This window comes from Lygodium microphyllum, chromosome 21, assembly GCF_053477565.2.
Source record: "Lygodium microphyllum isolate KBCC chromosome 21, Lygodium_microphyllum_v1.1.10, whole genome shotgun sequence".
Lineage (NCBI taxonomy): Eukaryota > Viridiplantae > Streptophyta > Polypodiopsida > Schizaeales > Lygodiaceae > Lygodium > Lygodium microphyllum.
Genome location: NC_141155.1, coordinates 66,766,515 through 66,792,220, shown reverse-complemented (window position 1 = coordinate 66,792,220; position 25,706 = coordinate 66,766,515). Strand labels below are relative to the sequence as shown.

The following is a 25,706-nucleotide window of genomic DNA, read 5'->3' as shown; positions in this document are numbered from 1 at the left end:
TCCCTCACATATTGAGATGAGAGAGAGATTCTGAAGTAGGAATTAGCTTTGTCAAATTTCTTAATAATGCAAGCAACACATTGATGGATGGGCTTTTGCAAGAAGAAGCTTGCTTATAGGCAGGGCAAAATGTAGCATCCTTAACATGTATGCCTCCAAAAGGACAACCGTTGTTTATCCAAGAGCAAGCTTGCGCACAAGATATAACCAACAAAGGGATATCTTGCAATTAAACAGGCCTTGCACTAACAAAGGGTTGGAAGTGTTGCATACATTTGGTAAAAGCAAGTTATGAGTTGTTTAGAAGAGGTTGGACAGATTAGGAATCTATATATATCATAGTGCATTATAATTGGTGGGTGAACAGGAATGGTACATGTTTGTGTTCGTTTGAAAAATGGAATGATAATCTAAAGCGAGCATTAATGCAAAATTTGAACCAAATGTTTTTTTTTCCCCTAATATTGGTACTAATGGGTTTTTTGACACATTGCATTCTCTTGTGTGTTACAAGTCGAGATTTGAGCTTATTGTTTTTTCCCAATATTGGTAGTAATGAGTTAGATGACTGAGATTGTATTTGGGTACAAGGAGGAGAGATTTGTACTAGAATTAACAACCCTACCAAGACCAAAGAAAGAATGGGAAGTTGCCAGTTTGACGACAAGCTTGGACAAAAATTGCAAATATGTGACCAATCATAAATCCATATTGTGAGGAGTGACATGTTTTTATTTTCATATCCTTCCCCTTTCTAAGTGGTGTGGGATTGACACAAAATAACCCTTTCACGTGACTCAAGAAACGTCACAAAAAGAGGGGCCATCACTTTTTCAACTCCTTTACCCTACAGAAGCATGTCTTTTCCCTTGTAACATTCAAAATCTCCCCTTCATCCAAGTTTTTTTAATTTTCAGGTTGTGTTTTTTAATTGCCTTTCAATGAGACCAAATTCATTGGACGTGGGTATTGGATCAATTACACTCGCAAACATGAGTTCTTAACAAGAGCTATGCTCGATCCTTTCATGCAAATCATTGCTCTTAGAATTCTTTTAACTTTTTTCTTTTGGAGTGGCTTAATGAGATTGAGTGCAACCATTCTTTTCTCTTGCAAAAACTAGAAACCATTTTAAGAAAAACAGTTGAAAAAACAAGGGCCAAAATTACTTGAGAGCATTATTGATTGCCATGTTTAAGACCACTTTCATAAACAATAGGACCTTTTATATCTGTAATAAGCATATCTAAGATTATTTTGTCAAGCTCGAATGTCAAGAAAAATACTTTGTCACAAGATTTTGAATAATTTTTTTATAACTCCTAACAATGTTGCCACTTATTTTAGTCAATTCTTATGCTTTTCTTAAATGCTAGTTTTTGTATGAATCAATTTCATATGAAAGTTGGTTTGAACCTTTGTTTCTATTATCTAGCCAAATGATAAGTCGCATAATCTTTCCACATATTATGCACATGTTATTTTGATTATGATAGGATAAGTCTAAGCATCATATGTAGCTTACAACCACTTTTTGCTAAATTATAATACTATTATTAATACCACTTTGTCCTCTTGAACCAAAACCTATGGTGGATTACTTCTTCCTTTCACATAGTAATAATCGTATAAAACAACTTTACTATATTTGAAAAAAAATTGTTTGTATTGTGTGTGTGTGTGTGTGTGTGTGTGTGTGTGTGTGTGTGTGTGTGTGTGTGTGTGTGTGTGTGCGATATTACTAATTCCTTGTAGAGCGAATTATTAACTATCTATCACTTACATCAAGGCTTGGTTTCTATTGCAAATAAAATCATCCACTTGTTACATGTTGATGTCTTTCCACAAAGCTAGATGAGTTATCCTTGGCAAGATTGGACACTTGTAGGTTGATAGCATCTAGATCATAATTCAATCAACCAAATCTATCCTCTTTACTAGAGATTCTTATTGGCTAAAGGCCAAGGCCAATGTTGGTTGGGGCTTACACAAAAGCAAAGACTAGTAGAAATCAATTGTTATGGAAGGATGGTGTAATAAAGGCCCCATTCAAATGCAAAGCCTTCTTTAGACAATGTTGATGAGTGGCCTATCCCTCACCTCCGCCCTCTGCAAATGCCGTATTTCAAATGGCAACTATTTTTTTTGTACTAGTGTAAAATTTTCCCATCACAGATTGAGCTCTTGCGCATTGGCTAAGAAGATTTGGTCCATGTTGCTTGACATTTGGAGGGCTTTGGTAGAACATTCCATTCATCCATCAAATTGGGTCTTTCACAGGGCAAAATATCCAACTTTGGCGTAACCATCTATAAAAACATTACTTCATTTTCTTAAATTTTGGGGTTATTAGCACAATTGGGTCACCTAAAATGCTTTCATATTCGAGGTTCAAAGTCATCTTGCTAAGTTGAAAGGTCATCTTTGTTGGCAATTTGATCTTGCCTAGCATACTGATTTTCTCCCTAAAGAGGATTTAGTCCCTTAACATATGGCAATCTCTTCTGTTTAATTGCCATGACTCTTGCATTTCTCATGTGATTACTAATATAATTGCCCATTACACACATGAGAGAGAGAGAGAGAGAGATTAACCTCGCTTTATCCTTCTTTAACATGACTAGTGCATCTAGGATAAGCCTCATTTAATATCAACAATGATAGTTTCTTAATATATTTCTTAATATTCTAAAATGAGACATTGACAATGGAAAGGCCAAAACACAAGTTGACAAATACAAGACTTTCAAAAAGTTAATTTTCATTCCTATTATACATAGAAAAATTACAATAAGAGTTTAATTCTATGCAATGGTGCTTTAGCCAATTTGTAGCAGAACGAAGAACTCGTAGCTCACCACTTAATATAGCCTCAACCATGTCCCTACGTATCAATGATGGATACTTGTGATTTATTGTACAAAAGTCTGCCATCTCAAGGGCCTGTAATAGAGGTGAGAAATATGGTCTTAGCTTTAAAAGTAAAGAGGATTAGTACCTTAACAAACATAAAGACAGCATTTATTAAGTCCTCTTTATGAGTATAAAGTAATCTACCATTACCCCCCACACTTGTGTGTGTGTGTGTGATCGACGAATTAAAATATATTAAAACTTGAAAACAACCTTTTGATCAACCAAAGTGACAATTAGGAAACAACCTTAAAAACCAAAAGTCTACTATCAGAAAGAAGACACTTCACAGAGGGAGTATTCAATCCTTCATGATTATTAGGAAATAACCTAAAAAACTAAAAGTCTAATAATAGAAAGAAGACACTTCAAGGAGGGAGTGTTCCATCCTTCAATTTCTTAGATGGGTGCATGTAGCATCAATCACAATCTTGGATCACTTAGTGACTAGGTGTAAATGTGCCCTTAAGGCTAGGTGATTAGTTTGTTAAAAAAAAATCAATGGCCCATTTGTGCGACATGGAGTGTGATTACCAAAATTGACTAGACCCTATGGATGTATAATTTATACACTCGATGTAGGGTGGTGGTATGTGACATGAATCCTTATGGCATAGTCTATGCCCTTTGTTGTTGAGCCTAAGCTCAAGGGAAGGTCTATTTGGATATTTGGCTTGGATGCTGTCCATTCTCCCTAGGTGTCTTTTTTAAAGAGTATTGCTTGTGGTCTCATATACAAGAGATATTCACAATCAAAAGGAAATAATTTAAAATAGCCTAGGATCATGCTATGCTTTATATTGACAAAAATTGTACTCAAAAACTTTGAGAATGCATGTGGCTTTATTTGAAGATGCTTGAAGCTTGATACATTCCATTCACCCCAATTGGTGCTTAATTATAGGGCAAACTATGCCATTGATCCTTTTATCCCGAGTATTTAGTTAACTAGAATGACACCCAAATGCAGAGGCAATATGGGATTAGGTATACTCACTTGAGAGTTATCTCGTTGAGTTCATCCTTGAGGTATCAATGAGGATATCACTCATTTGTAAGGAAGAAAGTAGGCATCTGTGGGTGTCCAAGATACATGTAGCAATAGTCATAGCCTTGGGACTAGGTATGGACACAACCTTTGGCCAAGTTGGGTAAGGAGTCCTACAAAGAGGACTTACATGTTCATTTTCTTGGCATAAGTGTTTATTACACTTGGACTCTAGACCTAGTATGGTCTGCACTCGTGGTGTGACACGAGTGTGACTTGTTATGTTGTTAGTCCCAAGCCCTTTTGCCACTAAGGATGGGAAGTGAGCATGATGTGCATTCGCCTATGATTTCTTTTGAGCATGAATTGTGTTGTGTCCCATGTGTAGGTTGGATCCTAGAACATTCAAGAAAAATCGAAGTGACCCCAAGTAATCTCCATCCATGCAACAACTACCTAGAATACCAACAATGATCACAAAACCCATTTGCCACGACCATCCCTAGACATAACCATATATGACCATTGATACCAATAGCTTAATCAAATATAAACGCCTTTTGTTCTCCAAACATGTCAAAGAACAATTCATTGCATGAAGTAAAAGACATCGTGGTCTTCTTGTAGTAAGTTACTAGTGGATGGCATTTTACACAAGACATAAGAACGAACAATCACTCGTTGAAGTGACATGGAAAACCACATGTAGGAAATAAAACCCCCCTCTCCTCCCCAAAAGACATGGCAAAGAGAAAAAGATGAAAGTTTTATCACAAAAAACATATTTCCCATGGGAAATCTTGGACTTGGAGAGATTACTTATCAAAACCATCCAAACCTATATAAGAACAACTTCAAATTGAGTTGTTCCTATATAGCTAAACTTTGTTTGATTTGCAAACATCTCTCTCTTATCCTCCTCCATTTCGTGATAATCTCATCAATGGGGTATTTTGCGAAGTTCTCAAGATGCACAAAAGTCCATACTATTGTAGTGATGAATCCTTTAATCTTGGCAATGAAGAATATAGAAGTGGACCTCCAAGGCTCATAAGAAGGGCAAATGTACAAATAGGCTCAAAAAGATGCAAAAAGAAAAACATAGAAGAATATTACCTGGTGTAAAGAATTGATGGCTACAAATAAATGCTTCACTTATGGAAGGAGGGGCATATGGCAAGGAATTGGCCTAGTAAACAACAAACTAAAAACCCCGAAAGTAAAGAGGATCCAAAAGGTAAAAGACCCAAAACATCAACTAATTTAGTCCTTAATATGCTTAATGATCAATCCAATCCAAATGCTACAAAGCTTTAAAAAGCATAGGAAAAAGTAAGAGATCAACATACTTTGATATTCTTTGATCCTAATGCATAAGCAAATTTTCTCTCTATAAACTTGGCTGCTTATATAAAGAAATGTAGCCAATGGGATAGATTGACATTTTTAATTATTAACCAATTATGAATGGACACAAGCACTTTTAATTTTTTGGCCAAGTGCCAAGGACAAATGATTAAATCAATCTTCATAGCTACTAATTCTAAAAATTAATTTAAACAGCTAAAAAATCCATTTAAAAGGCTACCAACCACTGTGAAGCTTGGATTAGCCGAGGGAGAAGGAGAAAGTGTACAAGTAGATTGTCCCAATAGTGTTTGAGCATTTCTACCCAATACAAAAGGCTCCAACAAGTGGTGATAGCACATGGTGGAAATGTCTCCAAAACTCTAAAAGCCATTTCGAGTTTTTTTTTTTTAAGTGAGGGATGGGGAATAGATTTTTTATTAGGGGAGAGACACCTTCAACGTTGCCCACCTATGTTGTGGTTTTTGGCTGACTCGCAATGTGGTTTAGTTCGTAGCTTTTAATTCTAGCCTACAAATTACATGATTATTGCATGTGTTTGCATGCCTATTTCACTTTAGTAAAAGGCAACTAGAGCAAGAGAATGAAAGCTATCACATAAAGATTTGCATAACTAAGAAGGTAGTACTAAATAGTGACACAAAGGCTTGAAGCCCTCAACTTATCACATTTCTTTTAATATAAGAGATGGAGACAAGATAATGGAAAGTCCATATGACATGAAGGCCTGGAGTTTAAGTGGCGTTATGTATAATCTATGTGTAGTAGCCAAAGGGTTTTGTGGAACATAACAAAGAAAAGCTTGTCTGGATGCTAAGAAAGAGTCTTTATGGGTTAAAGCAAGCCCCACAAGAATTGTCCAATAAGTTTGATGCCTTTATGCAATCTCATCGCTACAAGAGAAGTGAGACAGACCACTACTTATACAAACTATTAACTTATCAGATCTGAGTAACTTACATGTATTTACTTAATGCATAACTTACACCTATCTAACACCTATCAGATTTGAGTAACTTACATGTATTTACTTAATGCATTTTCTTATTCTTTTGTCTTCCTTAAAGACACATTGGCTTTTAAGTGGGAGGTTATTGCAGTAAAAAAGGCCAATGTGGCTAGTCACCCATCTTACTAACCCTAATTGTATACATGCACACTCATTCTTTATTCTTAGAGTGATAAGACAATAAAGTGTTGCTCACAACAGAGCTATTGGAGGCATCACAAACATATCGTATTCTCTTCTTCTTTTTCATAATAGGTAATTGTATTAATTATGAAAATAGAATAGGATTCAAGATTACAAGATGGCTCTAGGCCATCATGCCAAAAAAGATACAAAGTCACAACAATCAAGCAGAGGATATTGTTGTATGCCATTGAACTAAATCCTCTCGAGGAAGACTATCAACACACTAGATAAGAATCGATTGCCAATGTAGGAGACCCTTGATTCTAGCAATATGACCTTGAACACTTGCAGCTGAATTGAAGACAAAAGTATTCTGGGTGATCCAATTATGACAACCCCCCCCCCCAAAAAAAAAAACAGAAAAAATAAAACATAATCTCCATATGTTGTGGTGGGGTGAGATATTTGGCTTGACAAGAATCCAATCAAAGGGGCATAGAAATGGAAAAGCCATTGTTTTTCAAATATGTAACAAGAAAGTCTAAATTTTCGTAGCTAAAGGGCAAGAAATAAATCTATGATGTGAGAACTCTGCACTCGTGCAAAATAAGAAACTACCATTCCATATCCGACGTTTCAAAAGAGTTGAGGCAAGGGTTAGCCCACCAATGATCAGTTGTCAAAGAAAGACCATGCATTAAAAAGGTGTCTTATTTAGCCAACCCTCCATCACAGTCATCTTTCACTAGACCTTAGATTGATGCATACCCCAAATCTCTGTAGTCATGAAATGGTAAACCTGGTTAGCTGAAGCCTTTCACCAGACCTTAGATTGATGCATACCCAGATCTTTAATCGTGAGATCATAAACTTGGTTAGCTAAAGCCTTTTGAAGGGTAACACGACCATGAAAATCCCAATCTTGCTAGGGATGATCATAAACAGACAAAAAAGAGTTGCATAGGCTATAGCTTTCTATCTAGCTAACCCCATAAGTCGCGATAACCACGAGGAATTCGATAAAGTCTTCTTGTTGTGCAGAAGGACATGAAAACCCCACGACACACACAATAGAAATTTGGGGCAATCCTCATGTTTCCCATCTTGCAATTGTGACACAACCAATAGCTCTACATGAAAAGAATTAGCCACCAAGCGATCCTCGTCAAAATCCCAATGCACCCTTTGAAGAATCAAGCACTAAAAACAAACCAAATGATTCACCAAAGAGGAGAAAGATGTCCAAAAGTGGGTGTCATAGTTAATAATATGCCACCATAAACCATGTATGCTAGTATTACGATGGACAAGGCCCTAGCCTTCCAAGAAGAATTGGACAATAAAGACCCAAGGATGAGAGTCAATGGACATAGCTCGAGAGAGTGATCAACGAAGGGCCACCATATGAGACTTCACATCAAGAATAGCCCACCACCCATACTTTTAGGAGTATAGGCATGACTCCAAGAAATCGAAGAAATTCTTGCATGCAAAGAATCTATCTTCCACAACATGAAGTGGTCATGCTTCAGAAGGGCATTCATAGCAGCAATAGTCTAGGGTAGAAGTGGCAAGAAAGTGAGCATTGGTAGCATGATGGCTTGTGTAACTCTGAGATGTACATGGAAGGGTGAAGCCTTGGATTTCCAATAGACAAATTTCGCCTCTATCTTTTGCAAAATCCATTCTAGTAAAACTTTGGGCTGAACATCAACCCTAAAGGGATGCCCCATGTATCTAACAACACCACCATGAGGTATGATCAGCCCACACAATCCCAATGACTAAAAATCAAGTTCAATGCAACTGACAAGGGATAACTTTGTAGCATTGACAACACAAAGACTAGAAGCATGACCAAAGAAAGCTTAGACATCCAATGCCTTATGGAGATTATCATTTTCTACCTTAAGGATCATGAAGATGTCATAAGCCAAAGACCGAGCGCCAAAGGGGAATGGGATCAATAACACCACCATTTAACATCACTTGGAGGATGCATCAACACTGACCGTGTATATCAACTGGAACATACATGGCCCAAATCCCAGAATATGCACACATAAGTTCTACTACGAAGGACCAACCCAGATAATTTTCCAAGTCCAGTTGCACTAAGTACATTATGCAATATGTTCCTGCCCTTGATGAATCCATATTGATTGGGATGCACAATGTTAGGGAGGCACTTGTGAAGGCGATTGGCCAAGACTTTAGAGAAGATTTTACACATTGATCCCATCAAAGAGATGGGTCTCCAATGTTTTAACATGATGACAGAAGGCACTTTTGAGATCAATTTAATGACTCCCTTCTTTCACAGTGCTAGTATAAAACCTGTTTCCCAAACCTATTGGCACATAGTGGTCAAGGGTTTCACTAGACTAGTAGCATAGGTATCAAAGATACTCGTTAGTGAGGCCATCCCAACTAGGGCTTTTCTCCATGGGTAAATGCAATAATACATCCATTATCTCGTTCTCACGAATATCACTTTCCAATGCATCATGGATGTCTGGTGAAAAATGATCCCTAACCAAATGATAAAAAGCCGCACAAGCATTAGAGATTTGTGTAGAGGTCTAAGCTGAGCCAAAAAGATCTAAACAATAACTATGGCACATTTCGACAATAGTCTACAAATCCATGACCATGTTATCCTCTAGATTTTGGAGTCTAACCATATTCTCTTGGGCAAAGAAAGGGTGTAAACCTCCAAGGAATTTATGGGTCTAGTAGGAGGCATCTTGCAAGTTTTAATCAGAGCCTAGAGATTTAAATTTAGCTTGTTGGTATGATCTCAACTAGAGCTGCTAAATAAGATCAACCAATCTTGTGGCCAATGGAGGCAAAAATGCATCATCTAGTGACTCAAGAAGCAATGAACCAAGGCTAGTAGTTCGTCTCCCACCTGCTAGAGTTGTTTGCAAAGGGATGCATGGTGAACGCCATATTGTAAAGCAACCCTCTACACATTACTAATCAATTGCTCAAAGGAGCGATGTCCATCCCATGGAAAGTCTAACAAGTAGTTAAGCAACTGTCCCACGTAGCCATTAAAAATTGAATGTTTCAAATAAGAGGAATTAAAGCACAAAGGAAGCTTTTCCAATTTGTACAAAAGGCATGGCTGACTATGCAAGCAACTCGAATTGCAGAGGGAAATGATTTGATAAGGCATATTATTGCAAGACTTGCATATCCAGCAGCTCTACCAGAAAGACATCACCATGCATGACATACATACGATCTAGTCTAGACCATATCACGGAATATTGCACCAAGTGAAAGGTGAATCCCGAATCTGATGGATGCAACCAAGACCAAAGATCTTATTCAAGAACATTCAAGACAAACTCTTGCTAGACTCGATTCTCAAGAGCATCCATCATTGAGTGCCCATAATTAGATTGCAATGAGTCACACATGTTGAAATCTCCCATCAACAAGCTTTGGTTTGCCAAGTGTCAAAGAGGATGTCAGTTTACTCCATAGATCACGTCTAGGTAAAAGATTATTCAAAGCATAGAGACCAACCAACCATAGGAACTCCCCATCAAGCACAACTTCAAACACCAAAAAGCAGCCATGCACATCATTTTTAACAAGGTCCAACTGAAATCTCTCATGAACCATGAGAACACTTGGGGTCAACATTATTCCAAGACCGTACAAAAAAGGAGAATGGTCCTTCTACCTCAAAATTGATGAGTCTGTGCATGAGCTCATTTGCAATATTGGTAGATCTTTTGGATAAAGGAACACTGGAGCTATTAGCAAGAAAAGTTAAAGCAAGGGATAACTAGTCTCGACCTTGACTTTGCTCCTGCTTACATATGAAAGTTGCCACTTGGAATGTGCATGAATTTGCTTACACCACAAACAACATGATATGTGGCTTATCTTGCACGAAAACTTATGGGATGTCTTATGTGCCCTTGCACACAAAAGTCATAGTGAAGCAGGAAAGATTGTGGATTGTCATGGTTTTTGTCTATTTTATGCTTAGGGAATTTGCATGACATTACTCCAAATCACATTACTGCATGCGTCAAAAGCAAGCACAGTTGGAGGATCTTTAACGCCATCCACAAGGGTTTTCTGGCAGAGGCATTTTGTGGGGGCAAAAGAGACCATATCAACAAATCTACTCACTGTGGAATGCTTATCCGTGCATCACACATAGGTACACAAGGAGTCCCAGACAGTAGCCGAGTTAGCAATTGAGGTGTCAACATGGATCTTTTTGTTTCTTTTGGAACCATCCATCCAACATTGTTCTCATTGATCCTAGGACTAGATAGTGGAGCCTCCACATCCTGAAGGCCTCCAACCATACCAACTTCCTTAACCATCCATCCAACATTGTTCTGATTGATCCTAAGACTAGATAGTGGAGCCTCCACATCCTGAAGGCCTCCAACCATACCAACTTCCTTAACCATTAGTGAAATTCCTACCTTTGGATTCACCTTCCTATCTGAGACTATCTATCCACAAGAGAAACAAAGATTAGCAAAGGTGCTCCATTTCAAACAGTACTGCAAAGATGGCATTCTAGGGAGTTTAGCCTTAACTAGCAGGCCACTTGTGAGCAGTATCCAATAGCATACACATACGCTTAGAATTCTTGGCCCTCATACTGGGGGACCCCAAAATCCTGCCAACAACTGCCATAGCTTCATTTAGTAAAGGCCAACTCATAGCAAGGCACGCCTCCACTTCCATCCAAACTAGCCATTTATGTTGGAGTAGGTGCTGAAAGTTAGCCATCAATCTCCATGGTACCACATGAACAAGATGTCAATCGAAGAACAAAGGCACTTTTGCTAGGCAATTGTTGCGTAGCATTGGTGATTTGAGCATTACTTCATAAAAGCTTCGAGGACTAACAAAGATTCCCTCCACATAGTCACCTAATAGTGTTGAATTCAGCCCTTGCTAGATCCATGAAAGTATTGGGATCCTATCTATAAAGAAGAGGATGAGCCCTCTTTCATAAAATGTTGAGAAAGAACACCACTATTTTTGTATCAATGGTTGCATCTAAGACATCACCCCGATCCTATTCAAAGAATGCTTCATGATTGTATTGAACATAATCACCCCAGCAAAGTATTGGCAAATTCCAATAAGTGTTCCCAATCAAGATCCTAAGAGTCCTCACTAGCAGAAGTGACGTGCACATACGAGCACACTTGATGGTTAGTCTACGGCATTTCATTAGTTTCTTCCATCAAAGCATTGGATGCATGCTTGCTATCTCTTCAACTGGTGGTTGCGTATCCAGACCTGGCTGAACCTCAAAATAAGGGACCACTATCTCAATGCACGGAACCATTTCTTCCCCTTCCTCAACCTCCACTACTTGATTGATTAAAGCTGTGTTTAACTTGGGCATGTTCGTTGATGTGGCATAGGACATGGCAACAAGCTACATTTTGTCCTCTGTTTCTCTATTGCATAAGCTGTCTTCGAAGCTCTCTTTTTTTTAATGGGTACTTTATATCAATTACGAGGAAAAGTACATGAAACAAGATTACACAGCACATTGTGGTGCCAAGCCATTATATATGAACCAATACAATGGTTTCAACAAACACAAAAGAATGAGTGTGCAAGAGGCACCCTACAACTAAACAGACATATACTCAAGAATGCACATGAGATGTGGTCACATGGGCTTGAGTCTTTGCAACTAAAGTCTCCAGCACATCATCTTCAAAGAAATCTCCTATCACTATAAAAGGGTTTGGCCTCTGTGTGGTGCATCTTGTGAGGAGAAGGGTCCATCTACAAGGTGAGATGTAGATCTTGGATTCTTGCGGTCCCATGGAGTAATGATGTGACCTACAACATCAAAGGCCACTTAGGCTGGAGGGTTAACCGTGCGCGGGCCATGGCTGTTGTGCGGAGGAGGCTCGGCGAGGAAGAAGGGTCAACCATCACAATAGGCACAGAACTTTCATTGGCTTTTCCTTTATTATGTCCCAGTTCCGTCCATCCCTATATCTCCAAATCTGAAGGAGGATCTCGCTACTAGGGTTTAGGCTGGTTGGGTTGAGTAATTTGTTGCTTCGCAAGGCAAGGGGTGCATTGCGATTTTGATCCATGGGCTGGTCCACCAAGGTACTCTTTTGATTAGGACATTCTGCCAAAAAGTGACCCAATCAACCACAAGTCAAGTAGTGCCCAACAAAAGTGCCCCATTTCAGTTGAAACCAAAGGGGCTCCATATTGTTACAATTGAGACCCAACTAGTTCGGTCTCTTTTTGGTTGTGTTCCATAGCATACACAACGATTTCTATTGGCTGCCTTTAGACTAGGAGGCACCAACACACGACCAACTGTGGCCATAGCATCCTTAAGGAGGGGCCAATAAACAATTGGGCAGTGCTGCACTTCCACTCACTTGCTTGAGCAAGCTTTGAAAATCAGCCAATGGACACTACGAAACAATATGCACCAACTGCTTCTCACAAAAGAGGGGTTCTTGATGAAGAAGAAAATCTCAGGCTGAGGAAGAATGAAGTACAACCTCATAGAAGCCATTCTGACCAACAAAAATCTCCTCCACACCATCACTCTGAAGAAGGGATGTTAACCAATGGCAGATCGTGGGCAAGATGGAAAGCTGGCCAATGAAAAAGAGGATGACACCTCGCTCATGAAAGGTTGAAAAGGAGTGGAGAACCTTAGGAGTATTCACTTGCATATCTAAGATCTCTTCCTTTGCACCGATAGGTATAGCTTACTGGTTATGCTCAACAGAATCCTCCAAAAGAGACTTGGCAAACTCTAGCAAGTCGTCCCAATTGGCCTCTTGCCAATCCTACGGGATCGAAGCCACTTGACATATGAGTATGGTGGAGAATCACCTGAGACAGGGACCTTAGATGTTATAAGAAGCTCTTCATACTTGCTGTGTTTGACAGAAGGCTGAACCTTGTGGGGAGACAAAGCCATCCGATTAGTGCAAGGCACCATATCTTCCTCAACTGCATCATCTTCAACCTCCATTGCAGCATCTTCAACATCCATGGCCGGATCTCTGGCTGTGGAGGGTGAGTCAGTGCTGTCCATGAGGAGGCATCAGCCAAACTGTTGCAAAAGCAGGACCTGGTAGAGTGACATTGCTGTCCATCAGTCTCTCTCTTTCCCACTTCTCTTCAGTGCATGTGGCTGCACAGAGCCACATAAGTTACAGTCTCTGTCTGTACAGATTGCTGGGGCCTGCACTGCAGGCCAGGCTGACAAACAAGGCAGCTGGCAGGATGTCAGAGCAAGACATCAGCAGGACTGCCGGTGGCAGCACACAGGGTTGGATGTCAGGGTGGCAGGGGAGGAAGCACCCATCTGTCTCACACACTGTTGATGGGCTGCAGAAGGCTACAGCGTGCTCTATTTCCCTCTCGCTTTCTCAGTCTGTCTGTCTCTCTGCACCGGCAGCGCAGAGCTGTGAAGGACAGGGGGCAGTTAGGATTGGGGGCAGGCAGAGGACATAGATGCTGAGGTTCAGGGTTACAGGTAGGGCATGGTGGCACTGGACCCAGACGACCCTCTTCTCCTCCTCGCTGGAGCTCTCTCTCTCTCTCTCTCGCTGCCTGCAGTAACAGGCCTGCTCAGTCTGCTGAATGGGGTGCCAGGCAAGAAGAGGGCGCGGTGGGGCAGAGGCTCAGGATGCAGTCCCCCAGGTCTGTGCTCACACATACACACACACACACACACACACACACACAGAGGGTGTGAAGCTCAGGGCTGGGTGCATGCAGGCAGGGTGCTATTGCTCAAAGCAGGTTGCACACAGGTAAGGGTGGGTAGATGGCACAGCTGGTAGGTGGCAGTTAAGCAAGAAGGGATGCTGGGGGCAGGGCTCGATGCTCAGGGCAGGGCAGGGCAGAACAGGCCCTAGGACGATCTCAGGCAGTGCACAGGGGAGGGAAACATGGCAGCGACACAGGGAGTCAGATCTGCCATCGTCTCTCTCTCTCTCTCTCTCTCTCTCTCTCTCTCTCTCTCTCTCTCTCTCTCTGTGCCAGATGGAGCCATGCTAGAGATATATCTGACATACCCACTACAAGGACTCTCTCCAGACCTTGGACAAAGACTGTCCATAACTCCATGGTAGATGGAAGAGGATACAAGTCAGGTCAGAAAAGTGAGAAGGTGGAAAGATGCTTCTCTCAAGACTGGGGATTCTGGAACTTTCTTTCATTGTCAGCCACATATGGTCTGGCACTATAGATCTCCTGACTGGCTATTCACTTAGGCCTTGCAATAGGCTTCCCCTTTGTTGTATATTTTTTGTTTTGCAAGCCCCTTACAATCTTTCTTCTCTTTCAAATAAAGTGTATATGAGAAAATCAAGTGGAAATCATATTATGGTTAGTTTCTTACCAAAATTGCTGTAACGTAATCTTGAATGAGAGACTCAATTCGAGCCAGTAGCAACACCATTGCTTGGAGTTCTTTGTGTCTATTTCTAAGAGGTCTTCGTGCTAGTCTTCCATCCAATTCTGATGCTTCTCTGGCCATGTCAGTAAGTTCTGTGAAGTGATACAAAGTCACAATGTTCATAAACTTTGGCTTATTGAGAGTAATGCTTTCTTGATTTCTGTTTGGGGGGAACTTCATTCAAAAATTTAAAAATTACATTTACCTTCACTGGAATCAGCACAAAGAATACGAGCAAACGCACGGAGAGACTGGGAAATCCCTTTCCCTCGTCCTTTAGCTGATTTGACTTCCCTGGCAAGAAGAAAAACAGATTTACTCTTTCATGACAGCAAATAAGCCATAAAATGCATAGATAACAAAAGACCATGTTGGCTGTAGGGTAAGGTCCAACTTGATAAGAAAAGCATTGCCAGCTCCATTATAATCTGTCAGCTCAGACCACATTTGTATTCCATGCTCATGAAGCAATTCCAACTTTTCTTTACGAAGAGTATCCCTTTGAGATAGACCCATCCAGACCTCTACCTGCACATAACATTGAGTTCTTAAATTTTCTCTCTTTATTGATGTAAGCAGTTTGAAAATGCTGATTACATTCTCACAGAAATGGAAAGCTTTTAGAAGTTTCCAAAAAACACACAAGTCTTTGGTTAATCAACAAGTGCTTATTCTATAGTCAAGTTTATAACTACACACAGCATCTTGAACCCTAGCTGTCACCATGAGGATATATGCAGACATAGAATCTTAAAGACCACTTACGAGCTGTGGCAAAGAGATGCCGAATTTGCATATGTAACGTGATGCCACATTATACTACTACTAGGCACCCTAGCATTACCTTTGCTGGCTTATAGGTATCGACAGCCTTTGGGTTCTACAATCAAATGGCTCCCCATCACTATCAACATTTTCTCCCCTCCAATGCACCTCAAACTCCTCACAATACTACCAAGAATCCACTTCCATTCATCAGAATCATTATATGGGCCATATTGTACATGTCAAGATAGACAAGAATAACCACCCATCATAGAAGTTATGTGATGATCTTCCTTATTGGAAAAGCCCTCTACGAGTTTGTTTCAAGTGAAGAAGAGAAACCAGAGCTAAGTGATCTTGCAAATTATAGAAAAATTAAAGGCGTGGAAAGAATAGAATGCAAAAGACCAAAAGGTAATGGATTGGTTGTCTATTTTCATTGATAATACTATATCGGCATATCAGAAATGCAAAAATTCACATGCACCTTGGAAATGACATGTAGAACAAAGAAATAAATGATAACAAAATCTGAGCTGTAATACTTCAAAACAGAACATACAGGAACCAATATCTTCTTACATAAGTGAGTTGCTGAAAAACAACAAATGAGTTTTCTCTATTCTTTGTTCTTTATGTGAAAGATACAAAGAGGTTTTTTGAAAAACCAAACAAACAAACTCCTCAAGCAGAAGCATGAAACATGATATTAAAATTACTCAAGGACGCCTTTTATTCAAGGTCCACAAGTCTCTGACATCCATTGTTCAAGCAACCAAATTGGCTAATAAGTCTAAGCATGCGATACCACCACCATATGCTTGAAAAGAGCTTGTGTGAATCTAACAGTTCCAAAGCCATAGCTTCAGTTTGAAACCTCTTTGAGACAGAGTTTGACCATGTGCTCAAGCTGATAGCAACCCTCTCTTTGAGTTCACTTTGAGGAGGCAGAGCTTGGTCATGCGCTCATACTTATATTAAGTATCTCTTCTTGAGATCTCTTCAAGGAGGTAGAGCTTGGAAATGTGCTTGAGGTTATATCGACCCTCTCATTGAGATCTCTTTGAGATAGAGCTTGGCCATGTATCCAAAGCTTGTATCAGCCTTCTCTCTATGGTCTCTTTTAGCAAGAGCTTGGCCATGTGCTCAAGCTTATATCCAGTGGCCCTCCTTGAGATGTCTTCAAGGTAGTAGAGCTTGGCCATGTACTCAAGTTTATGTTAATTCTACCTCTAAGATCTAAAGTTAGCTATCATAACAAAACGGATGAAAATTGTTCACTTACAAGATATATACTATCCTTTTTGAAGGGTGTGCCAAGTGCAGTCTCTTCTGGAAGATAATCACTCTGCAGGTTTAAACTGAAGTCCACAAAGCAAAAGCTTCCACCAAATTGTGAAAACTCTAGGACCCTACTCAATGCGTAATAAGGCAACAATAATGGATGCTGCACCTTTACATTTCAGAGTCCCTAACACTTGTCCTTGTTGCCATCTGATCAAATGCAGAGTCAATGTCATTAGCTTTAATAGACTGCCATTCCAACATTTTGCCTTTTCTCCTGTGTGAAAGGTGGTGGCCAAGTCCACAGCATGCCCAAACATGCTTGGCTTATGTGTCTTGACAGCAGCATGATATGGAACCTGAAAGGTTTCCCTCAAACTTGAACATAAAGTCTAATCTGTCAATGAAACAATATACAAGACTAGTAACTTGGAGAAGCTGGTAACCAAAGTGCTACTGTTCGCCATCTCTGCCTGAAGGATTCACAGTCCTTATCTAGAACTCGTAATTAGTAGAGTAGAAACGTGTCTCAACCCATACACACACAATTGATGGCCATCAAGTGTATATCCCACCAGTGCACTGCTCAATCCATTACAAAGTCTCACGACCCTAGAGAATGTATCCAATTGTCTCACATCACTTGTTTGATGTTAGAAGTTAACGCATACAGATATCCATGTTAGACCTTCATTTTCTCAGCCAGACAGCTTTACTATGTTAGCCACCCAGTGCCATGGTGAATGCTCATTACGAATGGGTTGAAACAAAAATCACAGTCAAAGATGCTACCGGGAGCTCTAGACCAGTAGCTTGATTCAGGCCTTGATTTAGGCACGTTGGAGTTATTTTCACTCCAACTTTTGCAGCAGATTTTTGTCACGTGTGATGCTCTAGAAGCATAATTTTCAATAATTACATGAAAGCAACTGCATGCAAAGCAAGACAACTTTAGATAAATCCAATAGAAGCATAATTTTCACTAATTGCATGAGAGCAACTCCATGCAAAGTAAGGAGACTTCAGATAAATCCAAATGAAAATTATGACAATCATGATACTATGCCATATCCTTACACTTTCAGTCCTTTACTAAATACCTGATCAAAGGGATTATACTCCAAGGTGAATCCAAATGTCACTGCCAACACATCATTCCCAAACTTGCCATAATTGATTAAAACCTGTACATATGCAGAGATTACACATGAATGGATTATAGCTGTATTGAGGAAGCTTATTACTTGAAAAATGATGTCACAGTAAAGAATACTAAAACTGCCCAATTCGACAATACATAACCAGGCAAACCAAATACAATTATTCTTTTTCTACCTCATTGTTTCTACCACTCTTGATCGAGCATACCCCATAACTCTTTTTTACACTGACCCATCTCAGCACTAAGAACAGGAGAACAAATCAGAGCCCATGTTCTGCATGCTAAGTTCCACAATTCACATTTCCTTGAGCAGTTCATTATGGCCTCACCAGTCAGTGTGCACAGGGCTTGTGCAGGAGTGGGAAAAGCTAGAGGATCCAAGGTATGACAGTTTTAATGAACAAAAAGTGGGAAATGAAGTTGGCTGAGCCATAAAGTTTTAGAGGGCTTTTGGACTCATTCTCAGCCAGTTGTACGAAGTCTGTTCTTCTATTCTGCCCATACTCTATATCTTCCTTCTCAACATTGTACTTGTCCATTTGTGCATGGTCCTTCACATTGTAACCTCTGTATAGAATCCATTTTCAGGATACACATGATCCAGGGTTCATACTTAGTTTTACTGCAAAGTTATCTTTCAAGTCTATTACATTACAGTGTACTAGCAAACTGAATGATCAGGCGACCACATCATCAACTAGTGACTTGACCATTGCTGGAATCACCCCAAACAATGTGGTATGCTCACAATTATAAGATTCACTTTTTTTTAGGTTGAACCATTCAAGAAAATAGAAAGAACGAATACTTGAGGCCGAGTATGACAATTCTTTAGAAAATTACAATCATGAGCACTTAAAGAAATGGAGAATTAAGGATTGAAGATCAGTTACAATCAACCTGAGAGTGATGAGAAGTAGTTCTCACTCTCACAAGATCATTGTGAAATATATACATACACACATGTATCACATATATACATTTGCTTGGAACAAAATAACTAATTTCTTTGAATACTATGAGTAAGATTGAGAGAAAAATGGCCCTCCTGCATGGTGGATCAATGGTACATCAATATGGCTTTGTTCTTGATCTTGTAATGGAAAAAGAACTTAAGAAGGAGATGCTGTAATGAATTTACAAATTTTCTGGTAAAAGAACAGCAAAAGAAGAGGGAATATGCAGGTATTTGATGATGATGGAGATGGTTGGGGCTAATTTTGGACTGCCTTTAGCTACTCTATATGAAATTATAGCCAAGGAAATTATGTAGAATGAGAGGAAACAAGCTCTTTTCATAGGAGAAAGGGGAGAGCTACTAGCTAGTGCAAAAAGGGAAAGTGGATTAACACAAGAAAAGTGGTGGGAAACTTGGAAGCTTGTGTGACAAGTGTCGTGATACTTATCTCCTCTCTCTGGCCTTCCCTTTTCGGCTATGAACTATCAAGAATAGAAACAACCAAATTTAGTAAGCACTACCAAAATACAGAACTTCCTACTCTTAGAACATCATCCCCATTTTTAGGACTAGCTAAGGCCAATCCAAGGCTCCTAGAATTTAGGTTTGCCATATTTTTGTAGCGATATCTATGAATATACTCAAGACTACCAAGGCATTTTTCTCTCTCTTTAAGAGGTTTTTTCTGAAAGGTAGAGCCAGAGTAAGAGTAAAAATGAAAGTAAGAGGAAACAAGAGTTATGAAGGTTCAAGCAAGAGAGAGAGAGAAAGATTGTATTTGGAAACTTCAACTGTCAAAATGTGTGACTTGCCTTCCCTTATTCTATTGTCATAGAAAGAATAAAGAATAAGGTGACAATGATGGACAATAGCCACTTGGATATCCAAGAAATAGCACCTCTAGCAAAGATGAAGACATAGCTAGAGATGGACTTTCTATTGTCTACGTGTCTTGCATAATCAAAATCTGTGCAGCCCATAACTCCAGTATGCTGGTCACCATAACAAATGCACATATCTCCAATGCCCTCAAGATATCTCATGATACCCTTCACAACATTTCAATGTTATCGGCTAAGTGTTGAACGAGCCACAACTCCCATTGCAAATGCTATGTCAGACATAGTGGCTATCATGGTATACATCAAGCCATAGTTATATGAAACGGCTTGAAACAATACATAGGAAGCAGCGAAATGCCGAAATAGGGTCAAAATCTCTCGAAATGTGTTTCCTACAACGAAACGGCACCGCGTGGCATTTTAGGCCAAACCCGAAACGTTTTAGAATATGTTTTGAGACATAAAAATTATGCATGGAATAGGATGCAATGTTTATGGTCAAAAATTGAAGGTTTGAAACCTTTTAAGAAAACATAACAAATTTTGAGTCACAAATGTGCTGTTTTGAGTAAAAAGGGATCTGCACTAGCCCTCCCTTTCAATCATGACCTTTCACAAAAGAAAAATTGTAATTCTTCCACATGTAAACATTAAAAAAGAACAATTGAAATGAGAATTGTGCCCACTATAGTTCGTTTATCAAGTGATTCTCTCACTAAAAGAACAGTTGGTGTGGAGTGAACAGTATCCAGCCAGGCAACAACAATGTCAGGAATAACCAGATCAACAAACACCATAGAGAAGATTTGCCACAACACTAAACCCCGGATTCGGGCCACATGACCATGAATGCCAGATACCAAATCAAAAATGAAGGCATTCTGAGTACGCTAATTATGCCACAAGGCTGTCCATCTAGGGGTCATGGAGGTCATCTTTCCCATAATCCACGAACGAGGTGATATCCATTGTTCGGTCAATGAAAGCCACACACAAGAAACAAAACTCCAAATCTGTCTTGCAACAGGGCAGGAGACAAAAAGATGAAGCATTGTCTCATCACATGTGGTGTAGAAGATACATTGCCCAGTAGAGATTTTACAAGCACGCAGTACATTCCCAGTAGGAAAACCCCCAATAAGTAGCCTCCACATAAGCACTTTTCCCTAATATAGAACCTTAGATTTCCAAAGCTGGATGAATCTACCATGCCATTTCCTTTTGCTGTCCCGAATATGCCATACTTTATTAGCCTTATCCGTGACCTATCTCTTGGCCTCCACCAGCTGATGATATATCTAGTTAGCTGACCTTTTCTCGCAATCATCACGAATCACAAACATCCAATCATGCCAGGGAAACAAAAGCTGTAATGCAAGCAAAGTATAGTAGCTCCCAAGTCTGACCTATATGGCCGTCCAAATATTATGATATCCCCTAGGCACCCAAAAGTGCTAACGAATATGCCCAAAGGAATAAAGACGGCCTGCCTAGAAATGAAACCATCCAAGACTGTCTGTAAACCCAAACGAGCCATTCAGTTAAACTTGTCATGCTGCAGATCTTTATCAAGCCAAACCAACAATCTCGAGGAAGCCAGTACTTCACCAAGCAAGGAATTCTCCTCCTTTCGAAAATCTAGGGGCACCAAACTGTACAATGTGACATCGCCTGCCAAGAGGTGATCTTATGGGAAAGGAGAAAAAACTGGGAGACCTCAAAAGATATTGTGGAGTTAAGCACGTGCCACCAAGAAGCATGAATAACCATACTACTGTGAGAAATGCAAGTCCTTTCTATAAAAAAATTTGATATATCTGTCTCGATATGAATCTCTACACAAAGTACCTGCAAAAGAGCTGACCTCAAAGCAGCCATATGAGTGAGTGACTAATGCAAACAACAAAGGGCTAAGAGGGCAACCTTGCCGAAGAGACCGAGACAAGGCAATTTCATCAATGATCCCTCCATTAAGTGCAATACGAGCCACTGCCCCCTGACCAATAGTATCCACAAGAGAAACCATACATGGCCCAAAATCCATGCTAGACATTAGCTGCCTCAAAAAAGACCAGCTTACATTATCAAATGCCTTTTCAATGTCAAGCTAAAGCATGACCACCTACTGGCCTGAAGCTTTTGCAAAATCAATCCCCAATTGAACATTCAGAATGTTGTGCATTATATTCTGACCCTTAATGAAACCATACTAACGTGGATGAACCAAATGCGAAAATACTTTCTGCAATCTGTTGGAAATGATTTTTAAGAAGATTTTGTATAAACAACCCATAACAAAAATGGGTCTCCATTGTTTCAAAGAGGTAGGAAAGGGATCCTTAGGCAATAACCAAATGACTTCAATCTTCCAGTCTGAAGGCATGACACCGGAATTCCAAACCTACTGACACAGGGGAGTCAACGGATCCTTAAGTTGCTCAACACTGGCTGAAAACGACTCATTAGAAAGCCCACCCCAACCAAGGCTTTTCCTTTTAGGCAAATGGGACAGCACCTCTTCCACTTCATCCTTCGAAATATCAGCCTCCATTAAGACTACCCATTCTGGTTGAACCTGATTACTAACCAGATCACAAATGTATCTGCGAGCTAAGTGTACGGCATCCGAAAGAATCTCTTGAGGGCCCAACAAAGACTTATAAAAATCTACACATATCTGAATGATGGATGCAGGATTTGTCACCATATCACCTTGCTCATTCTTTAAACGCACAATATTTTCCCGGGCATATTTCTAATGTGACTGGGCGAAGAATTGATGAGAATGCAACCAGTTATTGTTGTGCAAAGCTTCCGCTCTGGACAGCAATTTTTATTTTGCATATTCTTATTCCTGTCGAGATTGAACTCAGCCTTTCAACCATTCAATGCATGTAAGCAAATCATTTGTGGTGTCCCCTGACTCACACAGAGGCAAAGAATGGACCAAGAAAGATTGTGCATGCAGTAATTCAATGCATAAAAGGGAAGCATGCTGAATCCCATACTGTCGGGATAACATACGCGCATTATCCCTAAAAACAGCCCATGCCTCCATCCCCTCTAATAAGACCCTTGACTGAAAGGAATCAATTATTTGCTGAATGCATTCCAAAAACTGATTTTGCAAGAGAAAGGATTGATTGAAACGAAGAGGCAAACGAGCCAAGAGAGCCTTATAGGCATGAACAGGACAGTGTGTCATTTCCAAGATCAAAAGATAGTGATCAAACAAAACATGTTGTCACTCTATCCACATATCAATGACAGCAGGGAGAAAAGAATCACTTTGACAAATATAGATCCTATCCAGTCTGGCCCATGTGTTTGGATGCTGAAGAGAACGATAAGTTTATCCTGACCGAGAGGGATGCATCCAAGACCACATGTCATGTTTCAAAGACACAACTGCTAGAGCATTCCAAGCCTGTCGCTCAGGACCATCCATAACAGAGTGTTGCGAAGTCATCTCACCCAGAGATGTACACGCATTAAAATCCCCCATTACAAAGCCTTGATGAGCCATGGCAAGGCAATGCAAGTCATCCCAAAGTTGACGACGTTCACGAGCAGTAAAGGGAGCATACACACCTACTATCCATATAACCTCTCCCGCATAAGCCTCGATGGTCCTGAGAAATCAAAGATGGTTGCAATGAAGATCTAACGGCCAACATTACTCTAGATTTATGTCGAACACGACCACTAAAAAAATAATCATCATATACATCAGATGATCCTACCAAAGCATGTTGTTTATGCTCCACAACACAAAAAACATCCCAATTGCCAGTTAACACAACTTTCCACAACCAATACTACTTATTGCCCGAAGAAATACCTTTCACATTCCATAAAGCAATTCTCATGATGGACCACAGAAAAGGAAACTACTGCACCCCCACTTTCCCTTTCCCTTTAACATCAGCTGCTTTGGCTATCTGAAATCTTTCCATCTCGCTTCGAATCACATCTACCAAATCTGCCCTTTGTAAACTAGCAATCAAGGTACGAGAAGGAAGCTATTGTTGCTGGGCACGGAAAACTTTTCGAAGAGGCACCAGCCTCCCTCACGAATCAAAGTCCAGAGTAGTATCAAAAACCCTTTTTTCATTCACACCAACTGCAGGTTGAGGTTCCATGTAAAACCCCCTAACTCAGCGTTGAAAAGTCTGAGTGATAGTCTGCGAAGCTGGATGAATAAGATTTGACCGAGGCTCCTATCTAGCATTACGGTGAACAACCTGAGGAGCCAAGTTCTGACCCACCGAAAGCGACACCTGCTGAGTACCCGCTTGAGAAGCAGCCTTCTTTCCATCTACTTGTCCCTACTGGACAATCAACGCAGGAACAGCTTCAGGCTGCTGCACCATCTGCTCGGGAAGATGACCATGCATATCCAAACCAGGATCCATAGACCCCTACATTACCTCTTGGCTTCTATCACATTCTGAAATGAAATGTCCCAATTGTCCACATCTGAAACAGTGTCCCACAAATGTGCCCCATTTCAGCTCATAAACCAAAGTTTGCAATCTCGGAACCTCAAAACACACTTTGCTCGGGCGAGGTTTCCCTATATCCCAAAGCATACTGGCCCTATTTCTATTACGGGAGGCAAACCAAGGCTCCACCAACACCTCACGAAGAGATCTCAAAACCAAGGGAAGAAGTCGCCAAAGATGTGCACGAAAATCAACCACCTCGACCCAAATTGGACATGCCTGCCGAAGCACCTCCTGAAACACTACCATAGGCCTCCATGGAACCATATGAACTACCTGACTATCTATGAACAACGGGATAGCTTGCATAATATGAGCGCGCACTTCTGGGTAGCGGAAGAGGACCTCAAAATAACCCCCGGTCCATCATAAATCTCTTCCACCAGGTCATCTAGGGAAGATAAGGATTACATGATATCCTAGTTAATAAGATATAAAGACTTTCTTTAAAAATGTAAATTTATCAATATGCAAGAACTTATAACTTGGAAGATGTTAATGAAGCTATAAATTGGAATGCATTATAAGGTGGAGAGAGAGAGAGAGAGAGAGAGAGAGAGACGTCTACAGCTTTTGCAATAGTCTATCTTGAGAGAGAGAGTTGTATTGAGAGTGATGGAAAGCGATGGCGGACGATAGTGTGCCCTGTCCCTGAGCTGCCTGCGGAAGCCTTGTCCCTGAGTTGCCTATGGACCGTTTCACTCTTGAAAATTCGCGTCCTCATTCCCATTTCTGTTCCCGTTCCAAAGTTTCCCTCAACTATGCATCAAGCTACCCACTATAGATATATACAATCTTGGATATCTTGACCTTCTCATTATCTTATTAGGGACTGACTAGGGACAATCGACCTACCTAACCTTCACATGAGCAGATAACAAATAGCCAATAGGCTTATCACCCTGCATATGGAATTGCCTAAGTACTCTATGTATGTACTCCTTTTTTGGAATAAGTAAAGAAGTCTTGTAGAGCGATTGCACCTAATGTGCATACCAAGCATGTCCCATGCTCTTGCACATTGGATGTTCCCTGCCCTTTTTCACAAAGCCCTTAGTCTACTACATATAAAGTGTCCTCATGCAAGTCCCCATGTAAGAAAGCCATTTTCACATCCATTTGATAAAGCTTTAGATCTAACTGTGTAACTAAGACCAAAACCAAGCGCCGAGTGGTCATCTTAACCACAGGGAAGAATATTTCATCAAAGTCAACTTCCTTTTCCTGTTTAAAATCCTTTGCAACCAAATATACCTTGTATGAATTTTGTGCAATGAATCAAACTCAAACTGCATGGTCCCCCTCCCAAGAGTAACTATCACATGAACTTC

The 25,706-nt window shown here is 40.2% G+C and overlaps 1 protein-coding gene across 3 annotated transcripts in view; it reads right to left on the bottom strand.

The window, feature by feature from the left end:
• Positions 1–2,716: 2,716 nt before the first annotated feature.
• Positions 2,717–25,706, bottom strand: part of LOC148018098 (SET domain-containing protein) — a 115,743-nt gene continuing 92,753 nt past the window's right edge. For all 3 annotated transcript variants that reach the window (XM_087662291.1, XM_087662292.1, XM_087662293.1), the window contains 5 exons: positions 18,009–18,092; positions 15,254–15,387; positions 15,065–15,153; positions 14,803–14,951; positions 2,717–2,943 (listed from right to left, as the gene is read on the bottom strand). In XM_087662291.1, coding sequence (XP_087518417.1) covers positions 2,755–2,943; positions 14,803–14,951; positions 15,065–15,153; positions 15,254–15,387; positions 18,009–18,092 — 645 coding nt within the window. In that variant the 3' untranslated portion in view covers positions 2,717–2,754. The remainder of the gene's footprint in view (positions 2,944–14,802; positions 14,952–15,064; positions 15,154–15,253; positions 15,388–18,008; positions 18,093–25,706) is intronic.